Source organism: Cyrtonyx montezumae, unplaced genomic scaffold, assembly GCF_038088225.1.
Source record: "Cyrtonyx montezumae isolate F1298 unplaced genomic scaffold, pur_monq_1.0 scaffold_25, whole genome shotgun sequence".
Lineage (NCBI taxonomy): Eukaryota > Metazoa > Chordata > Aves > Galliformes > Odontophoridae > Cyrtonyx > Cyrtonyx montezumae.
In genome coordinates, this window is record NW_027071992.1 from 14,159,304 (window position 1) to 14,180,560 (window position 21,257).

The 21,257-nt window shown below is 41.9% G+C and overlaps 1 protein-coding gene across 1 annotated transcript in view; it reads left to right on the forward strand.

The window, feature by feature from the left end:
- The first annotated feature begins 10,885 nt into the window (after positions 1-10,885).
- Positions 10,886-21,257, forward strand: part of GOLPH3 (golgi phosphoprotein 3) — a 34,168-nt gene continuing 23,796 nt past the window's right edge. The window contains exon 1 of the mRNA XM_065740011.1: positions 10,886-11,305. Within this exon, the coding sequence (XP_065596083.1) occupies positions 11,093-11,305 (213 nt within the window). The 5' untranslated portion in view covers positions 10,886-11,092. The remainder of the gene's footprint in view (positions 11,306-21,257) is intronic.

Consider the following 21,257-nt stretch of genomic DNA (forward strand, 5'->3'; position numbering starts at 1 on the left):
ACTGGAGCACGGCAGCTCTGGTAGTTGTCATGTAATCAAGAGTAAACATTTAGAATAAATAAAATCCTACCGTGTGATATTTTTCCTAAATGGAAACTGCATCGAAGAAAATGCAGGCTGGTAATCCCAAACTGCGTTTCCTAATGCAACTTATCTCCTGGAATCTTTCAGTACGTTGCTGGGCTGATGCCTGCCCAGAGGAGTCCATCTGATGTGGGGCACTTGAAGGCTGCTGCATGAGTTCTGCTGCTGAGTACTGCACCAGCAGTGTGCTCCTGCTGCCCTGCTGTTAGTTTGGCTGCCAGGAGATGGTATGAAAATATATATTTTGCTGTTGTGGATTAGTTTTCTATTACATCAGCTTGTTGATGCAGATCACCGCATGGCTGTGCAAGGGTTGGTTAAGGATGATTTTCTCAATAGGCAACTGCCAGTTATAGTGGAGGAGGAAGGAGGAATCACAGCTGCAGTAATGCAGGCTCTGGAGCTGCTGTGTTGTTGAAAAAGAGAAATTTTGGGAACTAGACCTAATGTGCATTTAGTTGAAAGGTTATAAAGGACGTGCACAGCTAATCTCAGCTGTTTTAACACTTATGAGAAGAAAGCACTGAGTACACAAAACCACCACCAAAACCAGACAAAATAAGCTTAGAACCAACCAAATCAAAGAAGCTTTGGTTTGAGGTTGCCTGAAAAAATCCTTCCAGGACGATTAGATAATAACACTGGATCTGAGCTGTTGTTATAGGAAGTAGCTATGGTAGGCAGAATTAACCATCCTGATCCACAGCCATCAGACACATTCCTTAGGCTGTGCTTTGGTTTGGACGTTTTAAATATCATCATTCTGCCTGGGCCGTGATTTAGCAGTGATTGAATGTGGCTGCTGAAAAGCAAAAATCACGTTTTGACTTGCAATGTGAAAACAATCATCGCTGAAAGTGATTTTGGATTCCTGATGCAATCCTGCTTTTCTCATTTAAGCTTCTACTATACATAACTAGCTGAGAGGTTACTCTTTTTTTTTTTCCTTCAGCATATTTTACTCATTTACTTCTCATTTCTAGTTAGTTTTAATGTGTTTGATGTGCTTTGTCCATGTGTAGCCCATATTCCACCTCAGGGGCAGCATGGAAGTCTCTCCCTTCTGACCAAGACCCTAATTTTCCAGGGCTATTCATACACTCAGTGCTTTTCCAAAGGCAGTGTCCTATCCTTATGATTCAAATTGCAGCTGAATAGCTATCTGACAGAGATGAAGATAAAAAGGGCATTAATAGTAAAATCATTATTTAATGTATCAGTATTAAGTAGAAGCTCTATGAATACACAAAGCCTCTACAGGTAACAGTGGATGCTAGAAAGAGCTGAAATATAATTACCAGGGACCTGGATTTAAGCAATAGGAAATGATTGAACATAAATGTCTCTTCATGATCTTTGTATCTTATTAAAGCATTAGTAGCCCTATTGGTGCTAGCTGCTAACATTATTACTCTGTCTAGACTGGCAGACATCCCCTCTCAGAGCCAACCAGGACTTTCCTCACAAAGCAAACAATTCTCCAGTTGAAATGCATGCTGACTGATATCTTCGTGTTTGTCAGGATAACATTGTGTGCAGCTGCTCCTGTCACCAAGAAATTTACTTTGAAAATCTGAATTCGTAGAATCAAGGTGTGGTTTTGGTTGGAAGGGGCCTGAAAGACCACTCAGCTTCATCCCCGTGCCTTGGGCTGGTTGCCCCCACCAGCTCAGGCTGCCCAGGGCCCCATCCAACCCGGCCTTGACTCCAGGGATGGGGCACCACAGCTCTCTGGGCAGCAGTTCCAGGGCCTCAACTCGCTCACAGTGAAAAATCTTCCCCAACATCTAATCTAAATCTGCCTTCTTTTAGTTTAAATCAGTTCCCCTTTGTTCTATCACTGTCAGACCATGTAAATGTTGTTTCCCTCCTGTTTATAAGCTCCCTTTAGGAACTGGAAGGCCACGATGAGGTCTCCCCTAAGCCTTCTTCAGGCTGACCAAGCCCAGCTCTCTCAACCTGTCTTTGTGGGAGAGGTACTCCAGCACTCTGAGCATCTTTTGTGAACCCCAAATCCTTCTCCACAGGACTGCCCTCAAGTTCTTCTCCCAGTCTGTAAACATACCTGGGATTTCCCTGATGCAAGCACAACACCTTGCACTTGGTCTTATTCAACTTCAATAAGCCCCAGGACAGACCCCTGGGGAGCACCACTCGTGACCAGCCTCCACCTGGACATACTGCTGCTGAACATATCCCTCTGGCTGCGCCCATCCAACCAGATCTTTATCCCCCAAATATTTCACCCTTCCAATCTGTCTCCCTCCAATTTAGACACAAGGATGTGCTGCAGGACTACGCCAAAGGCCTGGCATGAGTTCAAGTAGATGACAACAGTTGCCTTTCCTTTATCCACAGATGCCGTCACTGCATCACAGAACTCCACCAGATGGGTCAGACATAATCTGCCCTTGGTGAAACCATGCTGGCTGTCTCAGATCACGTTTGTCTCTCATGTGCCAAAATTTCTGTGTGAGAACTGGAGTTTAAAAGGTAAATCTAATCACGGGGGTGAACAGGATTTCTTTGACAGAGCTGAAGTCTTTTAAGTGAGGAAGTAATATTAGCTCTTCTTTCAATGTGGGGGATAGGAGACTCTGAAGGAGTTACAGCCTTTCAGCAGCATTTGGCCAGCTGGTGACTGTGGAAAGGTTTTATGGGCAGTTTCATTTTCTAGGGAAATTTTCTTTAGAAGTGGCTGAGTGCTAAAGTATAGAAAATGTATTTAACGTATCTATCTTAGCTTTCTTTCAATTTGCATAGCTGTTGGCTTGCCAGTAGGTGCCACACAGAAAACTACACTGGCAGCAGAAAAAAAAAAACACCACAGAATCACAGAATCATTAAGGTTAAAAAAAGACTTCTAAGATCATCTAGTGCAACCACTGACTCATCCCCTCCATGCCCACTAACCACGTCGCTCAGTGTCACATCTCCACATTTTCTGAACACCTCCAGTGACAGTGACTCCACCCTGGGCAGCCTGTGCCAGTGCCTCATCATGTCTTTGGAGAAGAAAGTTTTCCTAATATCCAGCTGAACCTCCCTTGGTGCAGGTTAATTCTATTACCTCTCATCCTAAATCACACGCTGATGCTGATTTCCCATCTCTCCTGGATGTCTGCTTGGGTCTGCTGTAGGGAGGTTTGCTTTGCATTAATAAGCAAGTCATCTCCATCCAGTCATCACCAAATCCTCAGTGTTGAGCTATGGGAGTGCGTCTGTGTTGAGAAGGGCTGTTGCAGTGTAAGTGCACATGGGGAGCTCTGGTGTGTCAGGTCAGACTCTGAGGTGTATGTGATAGTGGTGAAGAGCACGAGACGTATGGCTCCCTGCAGAACTGGAGGGAGAAGCCTCACAGAAGGGCTTTGAGGTCAGGGTTCCGGCTGAAGGAGCTGTGTTTAAAGAAGCTGTCTCCAGAAGTTTGATTTAAGCTATGCTCAAAGAAGCAAGGCTGTGTATTTTTGTAAATAAACCAAACGGCATGAAAGATGCTTTATTCCTAACTGGAGTAACCTCTAGGACTCTGAGCTGGCCAGCTGCCCAGATCAAGAAAGATCTCTTCCTGTGAAAGGAAAGTTGGCAGACGGAGCGTAATCAGGAATTTTGATGGTTTTTTTTTTTTTTTTTTTTACTTTTGTCAGATGTGCTGAAGAGGCATACTAAAAAAAATAAAACAACCCTCTTTGAAGTAGTTTTATCTGTGCATTTTCAAATCTGAGCATGATCTGTGTGCGATGGTATCTTTTCAGAATGCACTTGGAAATCCACAGTAGTAAAAATGCTATCTTCTTAATTCCGCAAGTTGTGGTCCTTCTTCACATCCCATGCCCTATTTCTTGACATTAGCGTCAAAATGAGCTACTGTCAGCACTCCAGAGAAGGGAGAAGAGCTGTGACTACACCTTTGTAAGTGCCATTTGCTGAGGTGTGTGGTTCAACTGCAGTCACATACCCAAGAGCAGTGTGTCCACGTCACACTTCAGATATAGCTCCTGTCAGAAAACAGGATACTAGAGATGGTTTAGCACTTTGCATTTAGCTTAAATTTACACGTATCACTGAACACATGTTCAAAGATGATGTCCATATCTGAGGGCAAGCCATGTTCTGGGGTCATGCAGATACAAGCTGTGGTTTGATTTTGGCCACCAGGTGTTTATGATCAATGGTGAAGTGCCAGCTTGGTTCTCCAGTTCTGTGCTGTGTTTGCAGTTAGGAAAACAGATTCCATTTGAGACAAAAAGAAAAGGAACCTCCTTAAGTTCTCTTTTGGAGCCGAGCTTCAGAGTGGGACCATGCTTCCAGGACGGGGAGTGTTTTCTGCCCTTTGGGGTACGCCTGGTCCTGCTCACCCTCTGCAAGCTGAGAACCACCACCACGCTGGATGGTGCCCAAAGGTGGATTCAGCAAAGGCTTACGTGTTTTATTCTTGTGTGCTTGTTCGGTGGAAACATAAGGGCTGCATTTGCTGCTCTGTAAGGTAGAATCTAAACAATGAGAGTAATTTTGGTCTTGGAGGACTTCTTAAAATTTTTTTTTTTAATTTCTCTCTGAAGGACTCACTGTGTAGTAAATAGATATTAAATCATTGCTTTGTCCTTTGGGAGAGAGAATTAAGTAGCTGCCTAAGAAAACATCAGTGAAAATACTTAGTAAGAAAAGATATGTGCCAAACTCGGACACCTTGATCAGGATGGTTGACTCATCGGTTTGACTTATTCTGAGTTAAATACAGAGAACACATATGTCATCTCTCAGCAAGAGCAAAAAGAGATTTATCTTATCTTTCAAAGATGACTTACAAACCAGATGGGATCTCAACTAAATCTCTGTGCAGGTGAAAGTGCTAATGAGCAAACCTCATTCCCTGTTACAGCCATGCAGATGCACTGGTGCTGTTGAGAAGATCCTGGGCACTGTCTCACAGTGCCATATGCATTTTGTTTCCAATCATCAGCTGGGTTTCTCCACTGAATCTCTGTTTCTAACTTTCATTGATAATTGTTAATGGTGATAATTTTTGATGCTAATTTCTTTTTCTCTCTCTTCCCCATGGAAGTCACTGGAGTCTCAGAGGTCTGCCTGATCCAGTCTTCAGTAACCCCTGGGAGCATCAGAGCTTGCCTAAAGCTCAGCAGCCAACAGACTCAAATGGAGGCATTCACTGGACAAGTGAAGGAAGCATGTTTTACACAGGACTTCTAGGCATCCCTAAAAACTGGATAGGATCCTTAGGAATAAAGCAAACATCACTCTCATCTCATCTTTCCAGCTATATCACTTATTTCTGGCACTGTTCTAGCTCTGTTTGACTTCAAGAATGAAGCCCTGAATTCTCTCTCTTCTTTCCCAATCTATCTCTCAGTGAGAAAAAAAAGTATAAAAGTCCACTAGAAGGCAGAAGCATGAGCAGGAAGTACAAGGCTAATTGTAAAATAATTGCTTTGCCATCAGAACTCATGATTATTTAGTCAAGTTTCTGCTCTGTTTGAATAACCCATGGTGATTGCCAGAAATACTGCTATTAAAAAAAGTGGAGACATTGCAGTCACACCCTCTCATGCCTCATGATTGAAAATCAGACGCCATTTCATTTAGCCAGGTGCAGGCTGCTCTGTGCACAGCAGAAGTTCTTACGCACCTGCTGGTCATTAACAAACCTGTAACAATGCAGTCAGGAGTTATGGAAATGCATTTATTCATCTGGACAACAGCATGCTCTCCAATGGCCTGCCTCAAATATAGCTAGCCTCAAAGATCCTATTGTGTTATGCACTCAAATGTTCTTCAATCAATATTGAGCAGGTGGCAGCCTGAGTTGTTTCTGCCCCAGCAATTTGAATGATTACTTCAGGTTAAGCTAAGGATGTGGTCTGGAGAGTCGATTTCATTCAAAAAAATTTCTTACAAAACCCCTACGGAGAGATCTGTTTGAACAGCAGTTCTTTAGCATCAAATGTATTAATCAATGTTTGTATTCATGGTGAAGTATTAGCTGGTGAGAAGTTTTTTTGTAAAAGCCATTAAACAGAAAGAAATGATCCAGTTATAATGTTATTTTACGACACTGAAGATAGATGGTGCTGCACAGACATAATCCAGTGCAGGATTTACCCAAAGAAAATCAATCCACATTGGCTCATGTTAACCCTGGGTGAAAACATTTGTGGGTGATTTTCTCTGCCTTCTCCTTCACAGTCAGTGGAAGGACACAGTCAGCTTGAAAATCAGGTCAAAATGGAAAAAGCTATGGGTGCCTGGCAGGGTGCTCTGCTGCTGCCCTCTTCCCCAGGGGAGACCAAGCACACCCACAGCAAGAAGGTACGACACAGTGTTCAGTGACACTTGACTAGCATGAGACCGTGTTTTCAGAGCCAACTTTCAGTGTAACAAACCCAGCTGATTAGATGTGCTTCCATGCTGCTTTGAGTGCTGAGTGAATCAGCGAGAAGCGTAACCCAGAGATGTCTGCGTGTTCCACCAGTGAGTGCTTATAGCATGCTTTGGGAATTACTGAGAGTAGTAACAAAGCCCTCTGCTTGCTGTGATCATTGCCTGCCTGCTTTCCTGCTGTGCAGGAAACCACCCTGCACAAGGCAGGTGTGCAGCCCCAGCCTGGCATAGGGCAGACCCTGTGATGCACTTGGCTGAGTCTTCAGAAACAAGGTAACCCCAGAGCACAGCCTCCTCTCCTTGACCCCTCTGCACAGAGGCTTGTAAATTACAACTCCACAGAGATGTTTTCTTTGCACCATCTGGCTTTATGTATTTTTCAATGGGCTGGTGAGTATTTATATATGTAACAGAGAACAGATAGTTCTGATTTGTTGCATGGGAAGGGAAATGAAGGTTTTTCAAAACTTATTTTATATAAAAACCACTGGATTAAGTGTTTTAAATTTTGCCAGAATCCCAATGACCATTTCGGTGTTGGTTCCACAGAGCTTACACTCCATTTTTCTCACTGAACTTGCTAAGTAAGACAGCTACGCATTTTTGCTAGTGATAATGATCAGATTGAATCACTGTGTAGAAATGAAAATGCATCTTCCTTACAAACTGCACTTTAACTGATACTTTATTATTTCAGTACTATAATTGCAGTATTAAAATAACAAGTACAGCTTCTTGCTACTGAACAATATCACTCATGCACAGGGAGAAGATGTTATTAAAATACAAAGATTTCAGGAGCTAGCAATCATCTGAACTCCACAGGTGAGGAGAAAATGAGAGGTCCTGGAAATACATGAAAAGAAGGAAATCTCTTTGAAAAGAGATAATGTGATCAATATCTTTCTGTATCTGCCTTTTGTCTTCCTAAAACGTCTGTCAGTCAACCTACAAAAAAAAAAAAAAAAAAAAAAAGACTATTGCTTTTGTTTTTAACAATGTTAAAGGCAGTACTAAATTTTTAATTCCAAGCCTGTGAAGCTAAGAGAAATAGTTTTACTGACTTAGTGGCTACATTGGATTTTTTATGAGCTAGGTATTAATGCTTGGCACTGTGCCACTGGAACTGGGAATGAATTTGTGAGTTCATCATAACCCGATCCAATCTGTGTAAAATATAGAATAGTTCTTCATATTTTTGAGACAACATCATTCTTAAATCTGCCAGAGAAGAGAATTAAAGAGAGGCTTATTGGAAAAGATACACTGCCAAATTTCAGCTTTGTGATGCGGTAGTTTAAATGATACCTGAGTACTGAGCGCCAAATGCTGTCAAAGAATGGGTTTGTTGTATGGGCAAAAAGAACTCTAACAGTTGGAGAGTTCTACTTAGCAAAATTTGCTACTAGTGTTGGGAAGTTCATTGACAAAACCTGCAGGAAAATGCCAGTTGGTCTGCAATGGCCAGTGATGGTTTTATTTGGTACCAGGACAACAGTATGAGTAAAACAGGCTCAGATGAAACTGCAAGAGAGAAAGCACAAGAGAAAAGTGTGCAGCCACTGTGTTCTAAACATGGCTTTTACAGTCATTTGGCCATTGACTCCAGTTTCTTCCCACATAAAATACCACATTGGTCTGCTCACTTCTGCCAAGGGCAAGTCAAAATCATTGACCTCTTATCCTGTCATTCTGAACCTTATGTTCCTACTGTAGGTCAAAAACCTGTTACTGCAGATCACCAACAATGTTGAACAGAACAAACCTCAAGACATTTTGTTCCTTCAAACTGCATTATATTATTAATATCTACTGCAGAATTTACTTAAGCACATATTTGTAATCAGTATGGTTTCAAGGATGGTTTGGCCTTAGGAAATCCCTGTGTCCATTTGCCCTAGACACTGGTTTCCACATAGTAAGAGAGCACAGAGCTCCTTCAACTGTGATACAGTGCCTATCTGTGAGGCTGCCTCATCAATAGTTTCCTGAAATGATACAGGTTAAAACCAACTTTTTTTCTTTTTGGTCAAACCAGATCCTTTCAGGGATCCCAGCAGCAGCTGGGAGCAGCAATCTTTCACTGTAAGGGAATGGAAGACACAGATAGGAATGTGAACAAGCTCGAGTGGCAACAACACTGATGGGGAAGCAATGCTAGAGCAGGCAGCCTTTCACCTGCTGTTTCTGTTAGAAAACAACTTCTGTGTTGTTGATGTTAATCTCAAAATGTGCACATGCTATTTATCCTATTGTCCTTCAAAAGCAAAATCAGCCCGGCACTATCTTGCTATGAAGCTACAGTGGTGGAACTGACATTCACCTACACTGCCCTAAGTTTTGGAGCATATCATGGTTTAGAATTCTACAACTTCCAGTACTGACCAGTTATACGTCAAGCTTGGGACGTTTAAGCTAGAATACATTTGTCAGTAATGAATAGCAGTTTACCTCCTGCTTGTTAAATAAAGTTACACTTTGTTTTACCTGCTATCCCAAGACATTTGCATTCAGTTTGTTAATTGGCTTCTCTGCTGATATCAGAGATAAGCTCTGCTCCCACTGCGAAGTGAATCACAGGAACTGCAACCAATGCAACACAAAGCAAGTCTTAAGATTCATGCTTTTGCTATTTTCCCTTTTATTTCAGCGTCCCAAGGGGCTGGCAGCAGTTCAGAAAATCCAAGTGCTTTTGAAGTCTCCTACACCTAGGAAGGATAACTTAGGCTCATCGGCAGCTGTTAACAGAAATTCTGCCAGATACTGGCTTAAGAAAAAACAGGGATGTGTTACAAGTTTACTGCAAGCCAAACAGAAACTATTTATAGATGACAGCCCCTGCTTTTGCATTATTTCTTCTTAAAATTTCAGAGATTTAGCCCTTCAGCTCTGCAGCCAGCTGCTGCTGGAGTCAGTAGGGACCTGCCCAGTGACAACCCATGTGATGGGAAGCACACGTTGCATCAGGCAGTGTCAAAACACAGGGGCTAGGGATACAGCCTCCTGAACTCCTGATACAACCACACAGGACTCATAAATATTTCCAAATTATGTTCTGGTGTTCATAAATCAACTGCAGAGAAGGCTGTCACATGGCACATCGGGATCCCCCAGGTGAAGATCCAGCAAGCTGTGTGGTCCCTCTCTGAAACAACAGCTCTTGGTAACATACAGAACTTCAACATCATCTGATGCTGAAATGTGTCGTTTGCACTTGTTTGGTTTTGTCTGTTGGCATTGCACTGCTCCAAAAAAAAAAAAAAAAAAAATTGGATCAAAATTTATTTGAGTTTTTGATTAATAATGAGCTTATTAGTTCAGTTCAACCATAAGGAATCAGAACTGAAATTAATAACAAAAAATATATTTGCTTGAAATTATGCCATTAAATTCATGCAGATATCTGAGCGCGTAAAGTCAGGAAAGAGACTGTCAAATATAAGGAATTTCATAGCATGGCTCATCCTAATAAACATGGAATTGATCAACGAGCTTCAAGATTCTTATCAGCCTACAAGTTGTACTGATTGTTGCTTCTGTAACGCAGAACAGAAGAGCGGGCAGCAAGCAGCACTGTTAGCTCTTGCTTTTAAAAAGCAATTGTCACAAAACTCAAAGAAAACGCCCAGAACAGGACTCAAAAAAGAAAAAGAAAAAAGCAATGAAACAAATAATGTGAATAACTGGGAGCTGTTAATGAGTGTTCTGTCCGTTATAATAATGAAACAAATAACGTGAGTAACTGGGAGCTGTTAATGAGCGTTCTGTCCATTAACATTTCAAATGCAATTTGGGGGTGGAGGAGAGGCCAAGGACGTCGTTAGGATGCGGCTGCAGTAAAAGGGAAATAATTGTGACGGCACAAAAAGTGCCCGGCGTCGAAGAGGAAGGAGAGGGCGGCCCTGCTTTGTTCTTTAAGGCCGCGGGTTGAAGGCAGTGGGAAATTTTGGCCACCAGAAAGAAGCCAGGAGTTGAAAGCAGGAGCAGGGAGAACCTATCGAGGGAATTACGAGCGGGAAATGTGAGAACCAGGAAGCGTTGGTGCACGGGGCAGGGACAAAACACGTCCCATCGAGGGCCGTCCTCGACAACCACGGTTAGATTTCTCCTCAGAGCAAGGCGGCTTGTAACCAGTATCCCAAAATAAAGCTGCGTTTGGGTCTTCGGAGCAATATTTCTTTTTGCAATCTCCTTTTGATTCGCTGCCATTAAACACACACCTCGGAGCATAACGAGCGTAACGGAGGCGCCACAGCTCGCCCTCGCACTCCCACAGCGAACTCCCGCCCCCTTCCAAGTGGCGCTCAGCCCGCCCTGTCCCCGCCCGTCCCCCGGGGCTCCTCCCGCCCGCGGCTCTTTTACCCCCACCCCCCCCTTTCTCCCTCCCTCTGCTGCCACATCCTCCGCTGACATCAGCCCGCGCCGCCATATTGCTCCCGAAGCCGCCTCCGCCTGCGCGGCCCCGCTTCCCATGACCGCCCCCGACCGGTCGTAGCCGTGGTGTGGGTAGGGCCGAGCGGGAGCGGCTCGCGCGCCTTGTTCTCCGCGCTCCCGGCTTGTCGCCGAGCCCACAGCCCGCTGTTCCCCGCTCTGCCTGTACCCTCCCGCGGCCATGACGTCCCTCACGCAGCGCAGCTCGGGCCTGGTGCAGCGCCGCACCGAGGCGTCCCGCAGCGCCGCCGCCGACAAGGAGCGGGGGGCCGAGGGCGGCCCGGAGGACGAAGGGAGACGAGAAGAGCCGGGAGACGACGAGAAGGGGGACTCCAAGGAAACGCGGCTCACGCTCATGGAGGAGGTGCTGCTCCTGGGCCTCAAGGACCGCGAGGTGAGGAGCGGGCGGGGGACATGGGAAGGGGGGAGGGGTGGCTGCCATGTGTTGGGTGGGATGAGGTGGAGGTGGTGCGGGGGAGAGGGGTTATGTGGGAACCCTGCTGGGTCTGCAGACAGACTGTCACGGTGGGGTTCTGGGGCCTCGTTGGGCCTGGATGTCTGTAGGAACGCAGCGGTGCCTGGAGGTGGGAGCGCAGCTGGCCGGAGGCCTGGGCAGGCTCGTGGCTGTGCTCCCGCAGCTTGCTGGAGCTGTAACGGGGAGGCTCGTCTCTGTGCCGCCTTGTGCCCGTGGGGCTTCGGACGGACAGCAGCCCCTTTTAAAAACGCTTCTCAGATGAAACAACTTCTTACGGTTCACGGAAATAAATGGGATAAAGATGGGCCTTGGGTCCTGAGTAGGTCGAAAGGAGGAAGTAGCGTTATTATGTAATTCCATGTTTTCACTGACTTTATAACGTACTTGTTTGCCGTGATGCTCTTAACAACGAAGTGTATTTCTGTGGGTGCAGCTTTGTACTGATTTATCCTTTTGAATGGATAATCAGGGCAAAAGATGTGCACACTGCATAAAGTCCTGTCAGGGAAAACAGTTTCATGTGGTCTGTGGTGAAGCATAATATGCCTTTATTTCAGATATTAGCTGTCGTGGGAACTTAATTCAGTGTCCTGCTTACTTCTTCGTTGCTGTTGCAAGTAAACTAAAGAAGACAGGTCACTGATTTGGGCGGAAGTATTTTGAAGCCGTTCACAAGCAGAGAGTAACAGGAGGAAAATGCCAAGCTCTGTGTTCTTGACAGTGCATTGCATCTAGGGTAACTTTACCAGTTGATGATGTGTAGATTCTGCTTAGTGGTAATTTTTTTGTTGGGATTTTGCCTGTATATATATATCTGTTGCAGTAACATGCTTTATTTCTCTCTTAGACCATGTGCTTCAGGCCATTTTCTTCTAATCCCATTTTTCCCAGATGGACCTTGCCACAACATTCCAGTAAAGTCAGCAGATACAGTGATGTGCGCTTCTGCCTGCTGACCCTGAAGATGTGCCTATGTGTGCTGCTCTTCTAACCCACCTGAACAGTTGCAGGGAAAAGTTAGGCTTGCTAAGACAAGCCAGGGTAGGAGGTCTTGCTCTGAGGAATATTGGGTAGACTAGGTGAATTTCCAGCCCCGTTCTTCCTCAGATCTGTGGTAAATCTGCTGAATCTGCGGATGATGGGCTGTAAAGATTTCAAACTAGGAGTGTTCTGTCTGCTTAGAAAGAACATACAACACAAGTATTCCTAGTATATCAGAAGTTAGTAATTCATGCCGAGCTTAAAAAAATGCAGCTTTGCACTGCTAAATCATCTAACTTTTACCACACGCAGCAGTATTGTGTGCTACAGATAATGTAGTATTTATTTTTATGAAAAAGGGAACTGACTACAGTGGCATGGGTATGCATGACTCCCTTGAGATTTTGCAGTTGAAATGTCAGACAAGAAGAATGGTGAGAATGGTAACGTCATCCATACGGTGGGGGGCTTGTGTGCATCAACTAAAACACAGTTTGAAGCTTGTTATGCCTGAGTCACTAGAGCCTGTGTTTTGCTTCTATGTCTCCTTGTACCCCTGTCTTTTATACAGAGTAAAGCTCTTTGTCATTAGGGCTTTTTATTATTTTTATTTTATTTTTTCCAGTTTAAAACAAAGCTACATATTAAGTTTTGAGGATTTGGGGTTTTGTTTTCTATTGTCCTGGTGAGCAAAATAAATTTACTTTATGCAATTGGGAGTGCTTTTTTGAAGTTTTTACTTCCAAGGGAATTGATCCCCAGTGACTTTTTTTTTTTTGAGACTTATAACAGCAAGTAGAGAAAAGTAGTAAAAGGTCTATAAAGGACGACTGAAACTGCACGAAGTATAAGGGACGGGCAAAAGCAGGTATGTGAGCTTTAATCTCAACTGAAAGCCAGTAAATCTACAGCTGACAATGTCCTTGTTTAATTGAATGCTAAATTACTTCATTCTATTGCAGTGGAATGAAAGGTACGAGGCTGTACTTGAGTAAGAGTGCATTTCCTGAAAAAAAAAAAAACCTCCCAGTTATTTCAGAAAAGTCACTTGTAACTGCATTGATAACTTTGATGGCTTTGGGGTTAATTTTTTTAAACATTAAATAGTGGTGAACATGGCATAACGTCTTGTAAATTTTATCAGAAATGCCTCACATGCCAGTAGACACTGTTTATAATTTCTTTGATAATTTCTTTGTGTAGATGGAAGAGGCTTTGCACTTCAGAGAGTTTTACAGGAAGATTCAGGCAGTGATGGATAGCTGAGCTCAATGTTTCTATGAGATCGCTAGGTATTTGTGAGAATCCTGCTTTTGTGACAGTGCAAGGCCTTCAGCAGCCGTTGTGAAACTTGAGTTGTTGCCTAGCTGTCACTGCAGTGTTGGTTCAGTGATGTGCACATCCTGCTGCCCTAACACAAAGGAAGAATGCCTCATTCCCATTCTTACAGCATGAACACAATTAGCAGCCTTAGCACATGCTCCATGGGTATTGCCTATTTTTTTTTTCTTTTAAGTTTGATCTTATTTCAATGTAATTTATGTACCTGGGCTTGTTGGTTTTTTTTTCCCACTCACGGTTCCTTTTCTGTTTGTGTCTTCTGTGTGTGCATAACTCTTTCTATATTCCAAGGTCAAGACAGGTTGCAAGGGGTATGTGCTGATATGTGCACGTGCTTGGTATAAGGTGACAAATGCAGCGTCCTCGGAGGAACAGGTAATTCACTGGAGCAGGATGCGTTACTGCAATTCCAGAGGGAGCATCCTTGAAGAAGTGCTCAGGAGCCCTCTGGAAATGAGGCTGTGTTCGTCCATCTTAGAGCAGAGAATTAGCCTCTTGCTATAGGAATAAAAAATACCGAAATAAAATACTTGGCTGTATTAAGTTAAAAATAGTATTGTGGTCGGATAGGTCAAGGCCGCGGTGAGAGGTAGGTTGTTACAGTGCTCTGTAACCATCACTCCATTTTAAGGTTTTTTTTTTCTATATTTAATTGTTTGGTTTATTTATTTATTGTTTTTCCTTTTTGGAGTTCCCTCTTGGTAGCAGTGAGGAATCTGTTGAAATACAGCAATGTTTACAGCTGTTCCTATCGACCCTATGCTGCAGCTGAATGAATCGATGCAGCTATAGAGGTCTGTAGTTCAGATAATTATGGTTAATAAAGCTCTTATTTGATCAGTAACTAATTTGTTGCTTGCTGAAAGAAAGCTTATGCAAAGCACGATGAAAAAAGTCGTTTGCTGTTGCCTGCTGCAGCAGGGAATGTTTCTGTTAGTTTTTTTTTGTTTGTTTGTTTCTTTGATGAGGACTAAAATGTTTGTGAGAGTGAAGCAATATTCAGTCACATAATTAGATGCAGAAATTATTTTGGATTTCTGCTCGTGCTGGGTTTTCAGAAACTTCATTTATTGATGAAGTTTTAGTGTTTCAGTAGAGTTACAGTATAGCTTTTTGTCAAAATAATGCAAAGGCTCCTATATTATATTTTTGTTCTATTGAAGTAAATATTAGGGAGCTAGTTTGCCAGCTTCAGATATGTTGTTTGATGCTGATCAGGTTGGTGCTAAAATATGGTTTATCCTTAAAGAATCTGAGCAGTTAGTGAAAATGTTGCTAATTATGAAGAGATTTGAATTTTTTTCACTTTTTATGAAAAACCTTTTGAAATCCTGTGGTGTTTTATCCAGTCTTGAACTTTGGCCTTGTGATGCGGAGGGTTGTGAGGGGTCATAATTTTTTCTTTGCCTGTGTAGCAAATTATCAAGTTTTGAAAAGTTTTCTTGATACTTTTTTTATTTCTGCTTAAAAGAAGACCATATCTGTAATATAACAACAGAGTGTGTAATGTCTGTGATGAAGTTCTTTCTTTCATAGTTACTTACTTTTTTGTCCTTCTTTTTCACCTCCCTGCACAAGGTCTGAGCTGGCAGAAGATGAGAGGTGCAGGACAGGGAGTAGACAAATTCTGAAGTGCAGTGAAGTGCCCCTTTCGTCAGTAGATCTTGCCTGGATTCTTTGGAGGATGTGCTGATCTGGAAGCAGCATTATATCTATAAGTTGACTTTGTGTTGATAAGGTGTTTGGTTTTTGTAGTTCGGATGCAGCCAGTGTTATCCCTGCTCCTCTAGCATGGCTAATTTGTGATCTGTATTATTTATTCATGAGTAACTTCAAGTGTAGTGTAATTCTTCCTTTCATCTCAAGCTGTCTACTGTAGGAAGACCAGACCAAAACTTTTTCAGAGCCTTTCTAGTGATACATTGCAATTTTATAGTGCTTTTAAAAAGCAAAGCTGTAACTCTTCCTCTTCTCCTGCAGCAAGCTGTTTTTCTTTCAAAATTTTTCGTCGTGTATTCCTGAGAAAGTACTGCTGGTTAATTGTGGAGTAAGTAATTGTGGAGCTGAAATCAGCATTTTGTATTTTAAAATAAGTAATATCCAACTTTTTTTTTTTTTTTGTGACAGTGAAGCAGCTGAGGCACTGATCTCAGTTAAGCTGCATGTAATGTGATGTGCCTCCTTTGCAAGGCTGAATTGTCAGCCTGAGGGTTGCAGACAGTGTGCTAGCTATGAATTGTCTTCTCAGAGCAAGTGACTACAGCACGTGTTCACTTGTGTTGTGTTCACTTGGGAAGGGGAAGCTAGTCCCTAGTAATGGTCAGTTTCCTTTCTGTGGACACATTTCGACTGAACTTTGGTACGGGAAATAAAAGTATCAATTGTCTTAACTATGTACCACTGCTAAGTAGTTTTCCATAGCTAACCTGCTTGTAAAATGCCAATTTTGGCAATTCGTTTTCTTTAGTTTCAGAAGGAAGTAATAATAAAGTATTACTGCAGAAAGATTTAACATGTGTATTTCCGACATAAAAAGTATACATGAAATAGTACAAAACTGTTCTCTTCCTCTAAATTATACTGCCTGTAAACTACGGTGTGTTGTGCTATGACAAAGACTGTTAGTCTCAGTGCAGAACCATAGGTCAGCTCCACCTCATAACTTACGTTGAACTACAGTATTTCAGCCCTTTTGTTTCATTTTGTTTGTGGTGAACCATTAAGTTGACAAATGTTGTGCCTCGCAAGCTAGATCTCTGTAATTGGAAAGGCATTAAACTGCAGGACCTTTGCTATTTGTGGGTGTTGCTGGGTGTTGTTCATCACACCGGGAAGTTATTCTGTTGGGTTTTTTGCATATCTTTCTGTTGCTAATTTTCTCGTGTAAGCTGCTTACAGTTATACATTTTCTAATAATCTCCTTTTATGGTCTTTCTGGATAGCATGGTGTAGATGTAGCCAGTCCTCAGCTGACAGGCTTGCAGTGTTTTGTATGGAGATGAGTGTTGTGCTGTGGATTTTTAGCAAACGACCCTTCCGGTTTATAATTCAGTAGGTGTTTTATTCTTCCATATCCAACAGTCACAGCTAGGAAAGAATCATTCCTTATATATTAAGTTTCAGCAAATTTTTTACATTCCTTAGTGGAGGAGGCAAGTACAATGCTCTGGTTGGATTGAGGTGTATGCCAGGAGTGCCAGGGCACTCTCTGAAGCACCAGCTACAACTGCTTTGCCTGTGTAGGCTATTTAAATATGGTTTATGCTTTAGCAGCATCTGCAGACTGTGTATGAGACTTTACAGTTGATACATCTTAAACATTAAATGGATGTACTTGCTCCTTTTAATGAAAGAGCGGTGCAGTAGGTGGATTTTTTTCTTATCTCATAGTGAGAATGTGACGTGGCATTCTTATGAGATTTCCATAGCTTTTTGCAAATTTTTTGCACCTGGGTAAGTGAAACAAAGGCTGTTCTGAAAACAGCAAGCTAAAAGGATCTGGGGGACCTAAATCACTCTCATTCTGTACTCCTTTTCTTTAAACAGCTAAGATCTTACTCTGGAAATTTCATTAATGACTGATAAATAAAGGTGGTTCACCTCCTTCTAAATGAAATACTCTGCTGCTCCTCTGTTTGAATTAACTAAGTGCTTTGTTTTGTACTTCAGGTGTGACAGTGATGGGGGGAAAAAAGGTAGGCGAGGAGGATAGCTGTTTGGTTTAGAGGCTGATAGTAGTATATTGGTGAGTCAAGAGGAGAGAGTTCTAGTTGTAGTTTTGCCAAGTCAAACCAGTCAGTTAAACCTCCACCTATTACTTAACCAGCATTAGGTCTGCTTTCTCTGCATTACAAGGACTTAGTGGATTTGAGTTTTTCTGTGAGAGGAGCATGCCATTTTCTGGTTGTGGTGGAGTTAATTTTCTCAGCAGCAACTGGTTTGGTATGCTGTTCTGCATTCGTGACCTAAACAGCACTGATAAAGGATCCTGTTAGAGCTGTTGCTGAAGGCTGCCCGGCAGCATCAAGGCCTTCCCTGTTTGCCCCTTGGGTGCAGCGGGGAGGCCTCACCCGCAGCTGTGGGGTACTCTGCTAGGATTGCCGGCCCTATGGGTGTTGTGAGCCATATGGCCTCATGCTCAGCAAAAACAAAAAAGGAGGGGATTGGGGTCGTTGGTCATCAGCCCTGTATGTGGGAGGTGCTAAGCCATTGCCTTTTCATCTTTTTTTTCCTTCTTTACTTTTCTTATTGAACTACTTTCATATTTCAGCCCACAAGTATTTGCAGTGTGGGTTCTTTTTGTGTGTGTGTGTGTTTGTTTTGTTTTGCTTTCTTCTTCTACCCTGCTGAATGGGAGAGAGCAATCAGTTGTGGGGCTCAGCTGCCAGCCGATGTCAGTCAGCCCAGCACCTGGGGCCCTCAGCGTGTGCGAGTGCTGTGCCATGAGCTTGCATCTAGGCAGGATGTGATCTCTTTGTTTCTGTTCCTCCCGTGTTTGCTTACTGTTGTGGGAAGATTTCTCTTGAGTGAAATATCTGATGTGGAGGATCTGAGCGCCAGTTCTGTTAAACATTTCTTTCAAATTTTGGCCAGATCTTATGCTCAGTGTCAATAGCTGATAATGTAGAAATTAATTTGCTGGTTGTGGAACATACTTACTGCAAATTTTGCACAAAGTATAGATAATAGAAGTTGGACTCTGATGGAAGACAGCTTTGTGCGAACTGCACACATTAATTGAAGTAGCTGTCTGTGTGTACGTGCACCTAATCAAGTCAAAAGTGAGGATTCTGTGTCTTTTTCTTTCCTGAAGGATCAATCAGGCTTGCAGGCATTGCTTTGTTAAAGGTTCAGCGTGTGTAATTCGCTTCCTCTTCAGCAAAGTAGTGTCTTTTAGATCTTCCCTTTGTGAAGAGGTATCTGTGTAAGTATGTCTGTGTGTGTGCTTAAAAAGCTGAGTGGTAGCATTTGGCTTCAGTAGTCGACAGCAATTGCAGTTTGTTATTCTTAAATGCAGTCTCAAGCCTGACAAGTTTCTTGTCAACAAAATTGCACTTTCCAGAATACGCCTGCATGCTTTCCTAGAGTACTTCTAGTGTTTGGCTGTCAGAACACTTGAGAGTCTTTCTTCACAACCTCACCTTGTGTTTATAACTAGACTATAATTTATATTCCAGTAAAATGGCTAATGATTTAAATGTCATTGAAATTGGAAAAGAGACTACAGTCTGGCACTGAGATCCTCGAATTGTAGTATTTGAATAGTATACGTTTCTACACTCAAGTTTGCTTTTATGTCTTAAACCTCCGCAGTGCTGAGAGGGCAGTGGCTTGATGGAAACTACTGCAGTGAAGTCAGTTTTGGGTGTAGGTTGGTGCAGAGACAATAAAGAGGAATAATTTTTTATAATTGCAAATTAAATATCCAGATATGGAGACTTTGACACATCAGAAAATACAGAATATTCTTCCAAATATGTTTGTCTTGAATATTTTGAATGTTAACAAATTCTTTTTTTCTTTGTTACTGTTTCTGAGGTGTGACTGGTGAGGGATGAATGTCTCTAGCAATTTCATTTTTTCCAATTATGTAGATATAACTGTTTCTTTTGCTGAATCTGAAACTATTTTGTATCCATTTTAAGTGCTACTTGAAAAACGAGTCTCCCAGTTTTGTTCAGTACTCAAAATAATCCTCTCTGAATGCATTCCTATTAGGTGAAGCTGGGTTGTGCCTTTCTTTAAAAACAAGTTAATTAGGGAAGAAGTTAAAATTGAAATCTGCTGGATGAAACTGCTGTTGAAACTAAGAATCCATTTTTGCATTTGAGGGACATAGGATTTTGGGTTTTAGGGAAACTTCTAGTCTTAGTATCTAAACATGATAAAACAACTGAGTGTGTGCTCCAGAACAGGTTTTTGTTATTTGCTTGTCTTTTACGTCTATAACAGAGGGAAGAGAAGGATAAACAATGAGTGGAAATGAAGGATATGATTACTGAAGAATTCTTTAAGCAAGACTCTAACTCTGAATGTTTTGTTTTCAGCGAAGCATGAACAGGTTGGGCTGAGACCATGCAGTTCCCTGACAAAGGAAACTGGTTTGGGTCTTGGCAGAAAATACTGCCACAGAAGGTGAACTTGGTTTTGTGTTTTGACCTATCTGGCTTCATGCATTACTGTAGTGTTAGGGAATCTTAAGATTTTCTTATAGATTTTTTTAATATCTATTTTTACTTCTAACTGTTATGCATAGAGATTAATATTTGAGCTTCAAACGTTTTTGGAAAGTAAGAGAGAATTCCTGGATCACTAAACGATATGCAGAATTTGACCACATCTCCTTTCCTTATTTCACTGTCAGCTGCAGCTTCTATGGTGTTAAGCTCATCTACAGTGCATTAAACTACGGAAACCTAACTTGGAAAGGAAATAATGTATTTTTTGATTACCTGAAGGTGAAAATGGATTAGTGTGTGTAATAAAACATACCTGTAATTAGGTCAGCCTAATGTTACTGTGAGGATTCAAGCTATTTTACACATTCCAGCCTGTCTTCAAGTCTTGCTACGATGAAGCTTTTCCATTCTCTTCTTCCATCATTGTTTCCTATTGTTCACATTTTCCCCCAGCTCCTTATGAATATAGTTAGATGTGCTGGTGAAAAGACTTCTGGTTGGTTCTTTCTGGAATTCAGGTGCTTTCTGTGTTGACAGTCTCTCTAAGGTTACTTGAAAAGCTGGCTGAGGGCTTTACAGAAGTCCATGTAAGGACCTGGTTGAGGAGAAACATGCTGGGCTATGCAGGACAGGAGTTGAGCAGAACTAGCATAGAATTACCCAGTATATTCCTATTATGTCTCCTTTCCTTGCTGTGAGCTATCAGCACTTCAAAGCTTATTAACTGATAAAACTAAATTTCCAGTTTTCCTGGTTGTGAAGAATTAAATTATTTTATTATAGTGGCCTACAGTAAATATATGGAAGTGGAATTTGAAATAATTGTTTAGAGACTAAAATGGAATTAGTGGATTTGTTAAGTGAATAGTTTTACACAGTAATTAATTTCAAAAAAAAAAACCTAACCAAAAAGCTATGTAGCAGCTGGCAAAGCAAAACAGTATTACATTATTTCAGTATTGTACAGGTCAGAGACACAAGTAGCATTTTTGCAATGCTTCTGATAGTTTAAACAGTTTTGAAAACTTCTCTAACTGCTCTTTGGCTATTTCTGTATTTAGATGTCTGATTTGCAGCCATTCTATTATGTGTTACCTGAAGTTATGCCTTTCAGCTGTTTTATGTAGACCATGGTTTTGGAAAAGTTGATCTGACGGATTCAAATTATCAGAATGAATATGCAGTTATTTCTTGAAGTAGTGACCCATTTTTCCTATTCGTGTCATTAATGACTAACTTAGGAAGTTTGGGGCTTTTTGCACTTTGTGTTCATTTTTTTACCTAACTTGTTCACATATTTTTAGGTTGAAAAACTTCTTGTGGCAATCCTCTGCAAGAGTAAACATATGTATTTCGTTTTTTTTTTTTAC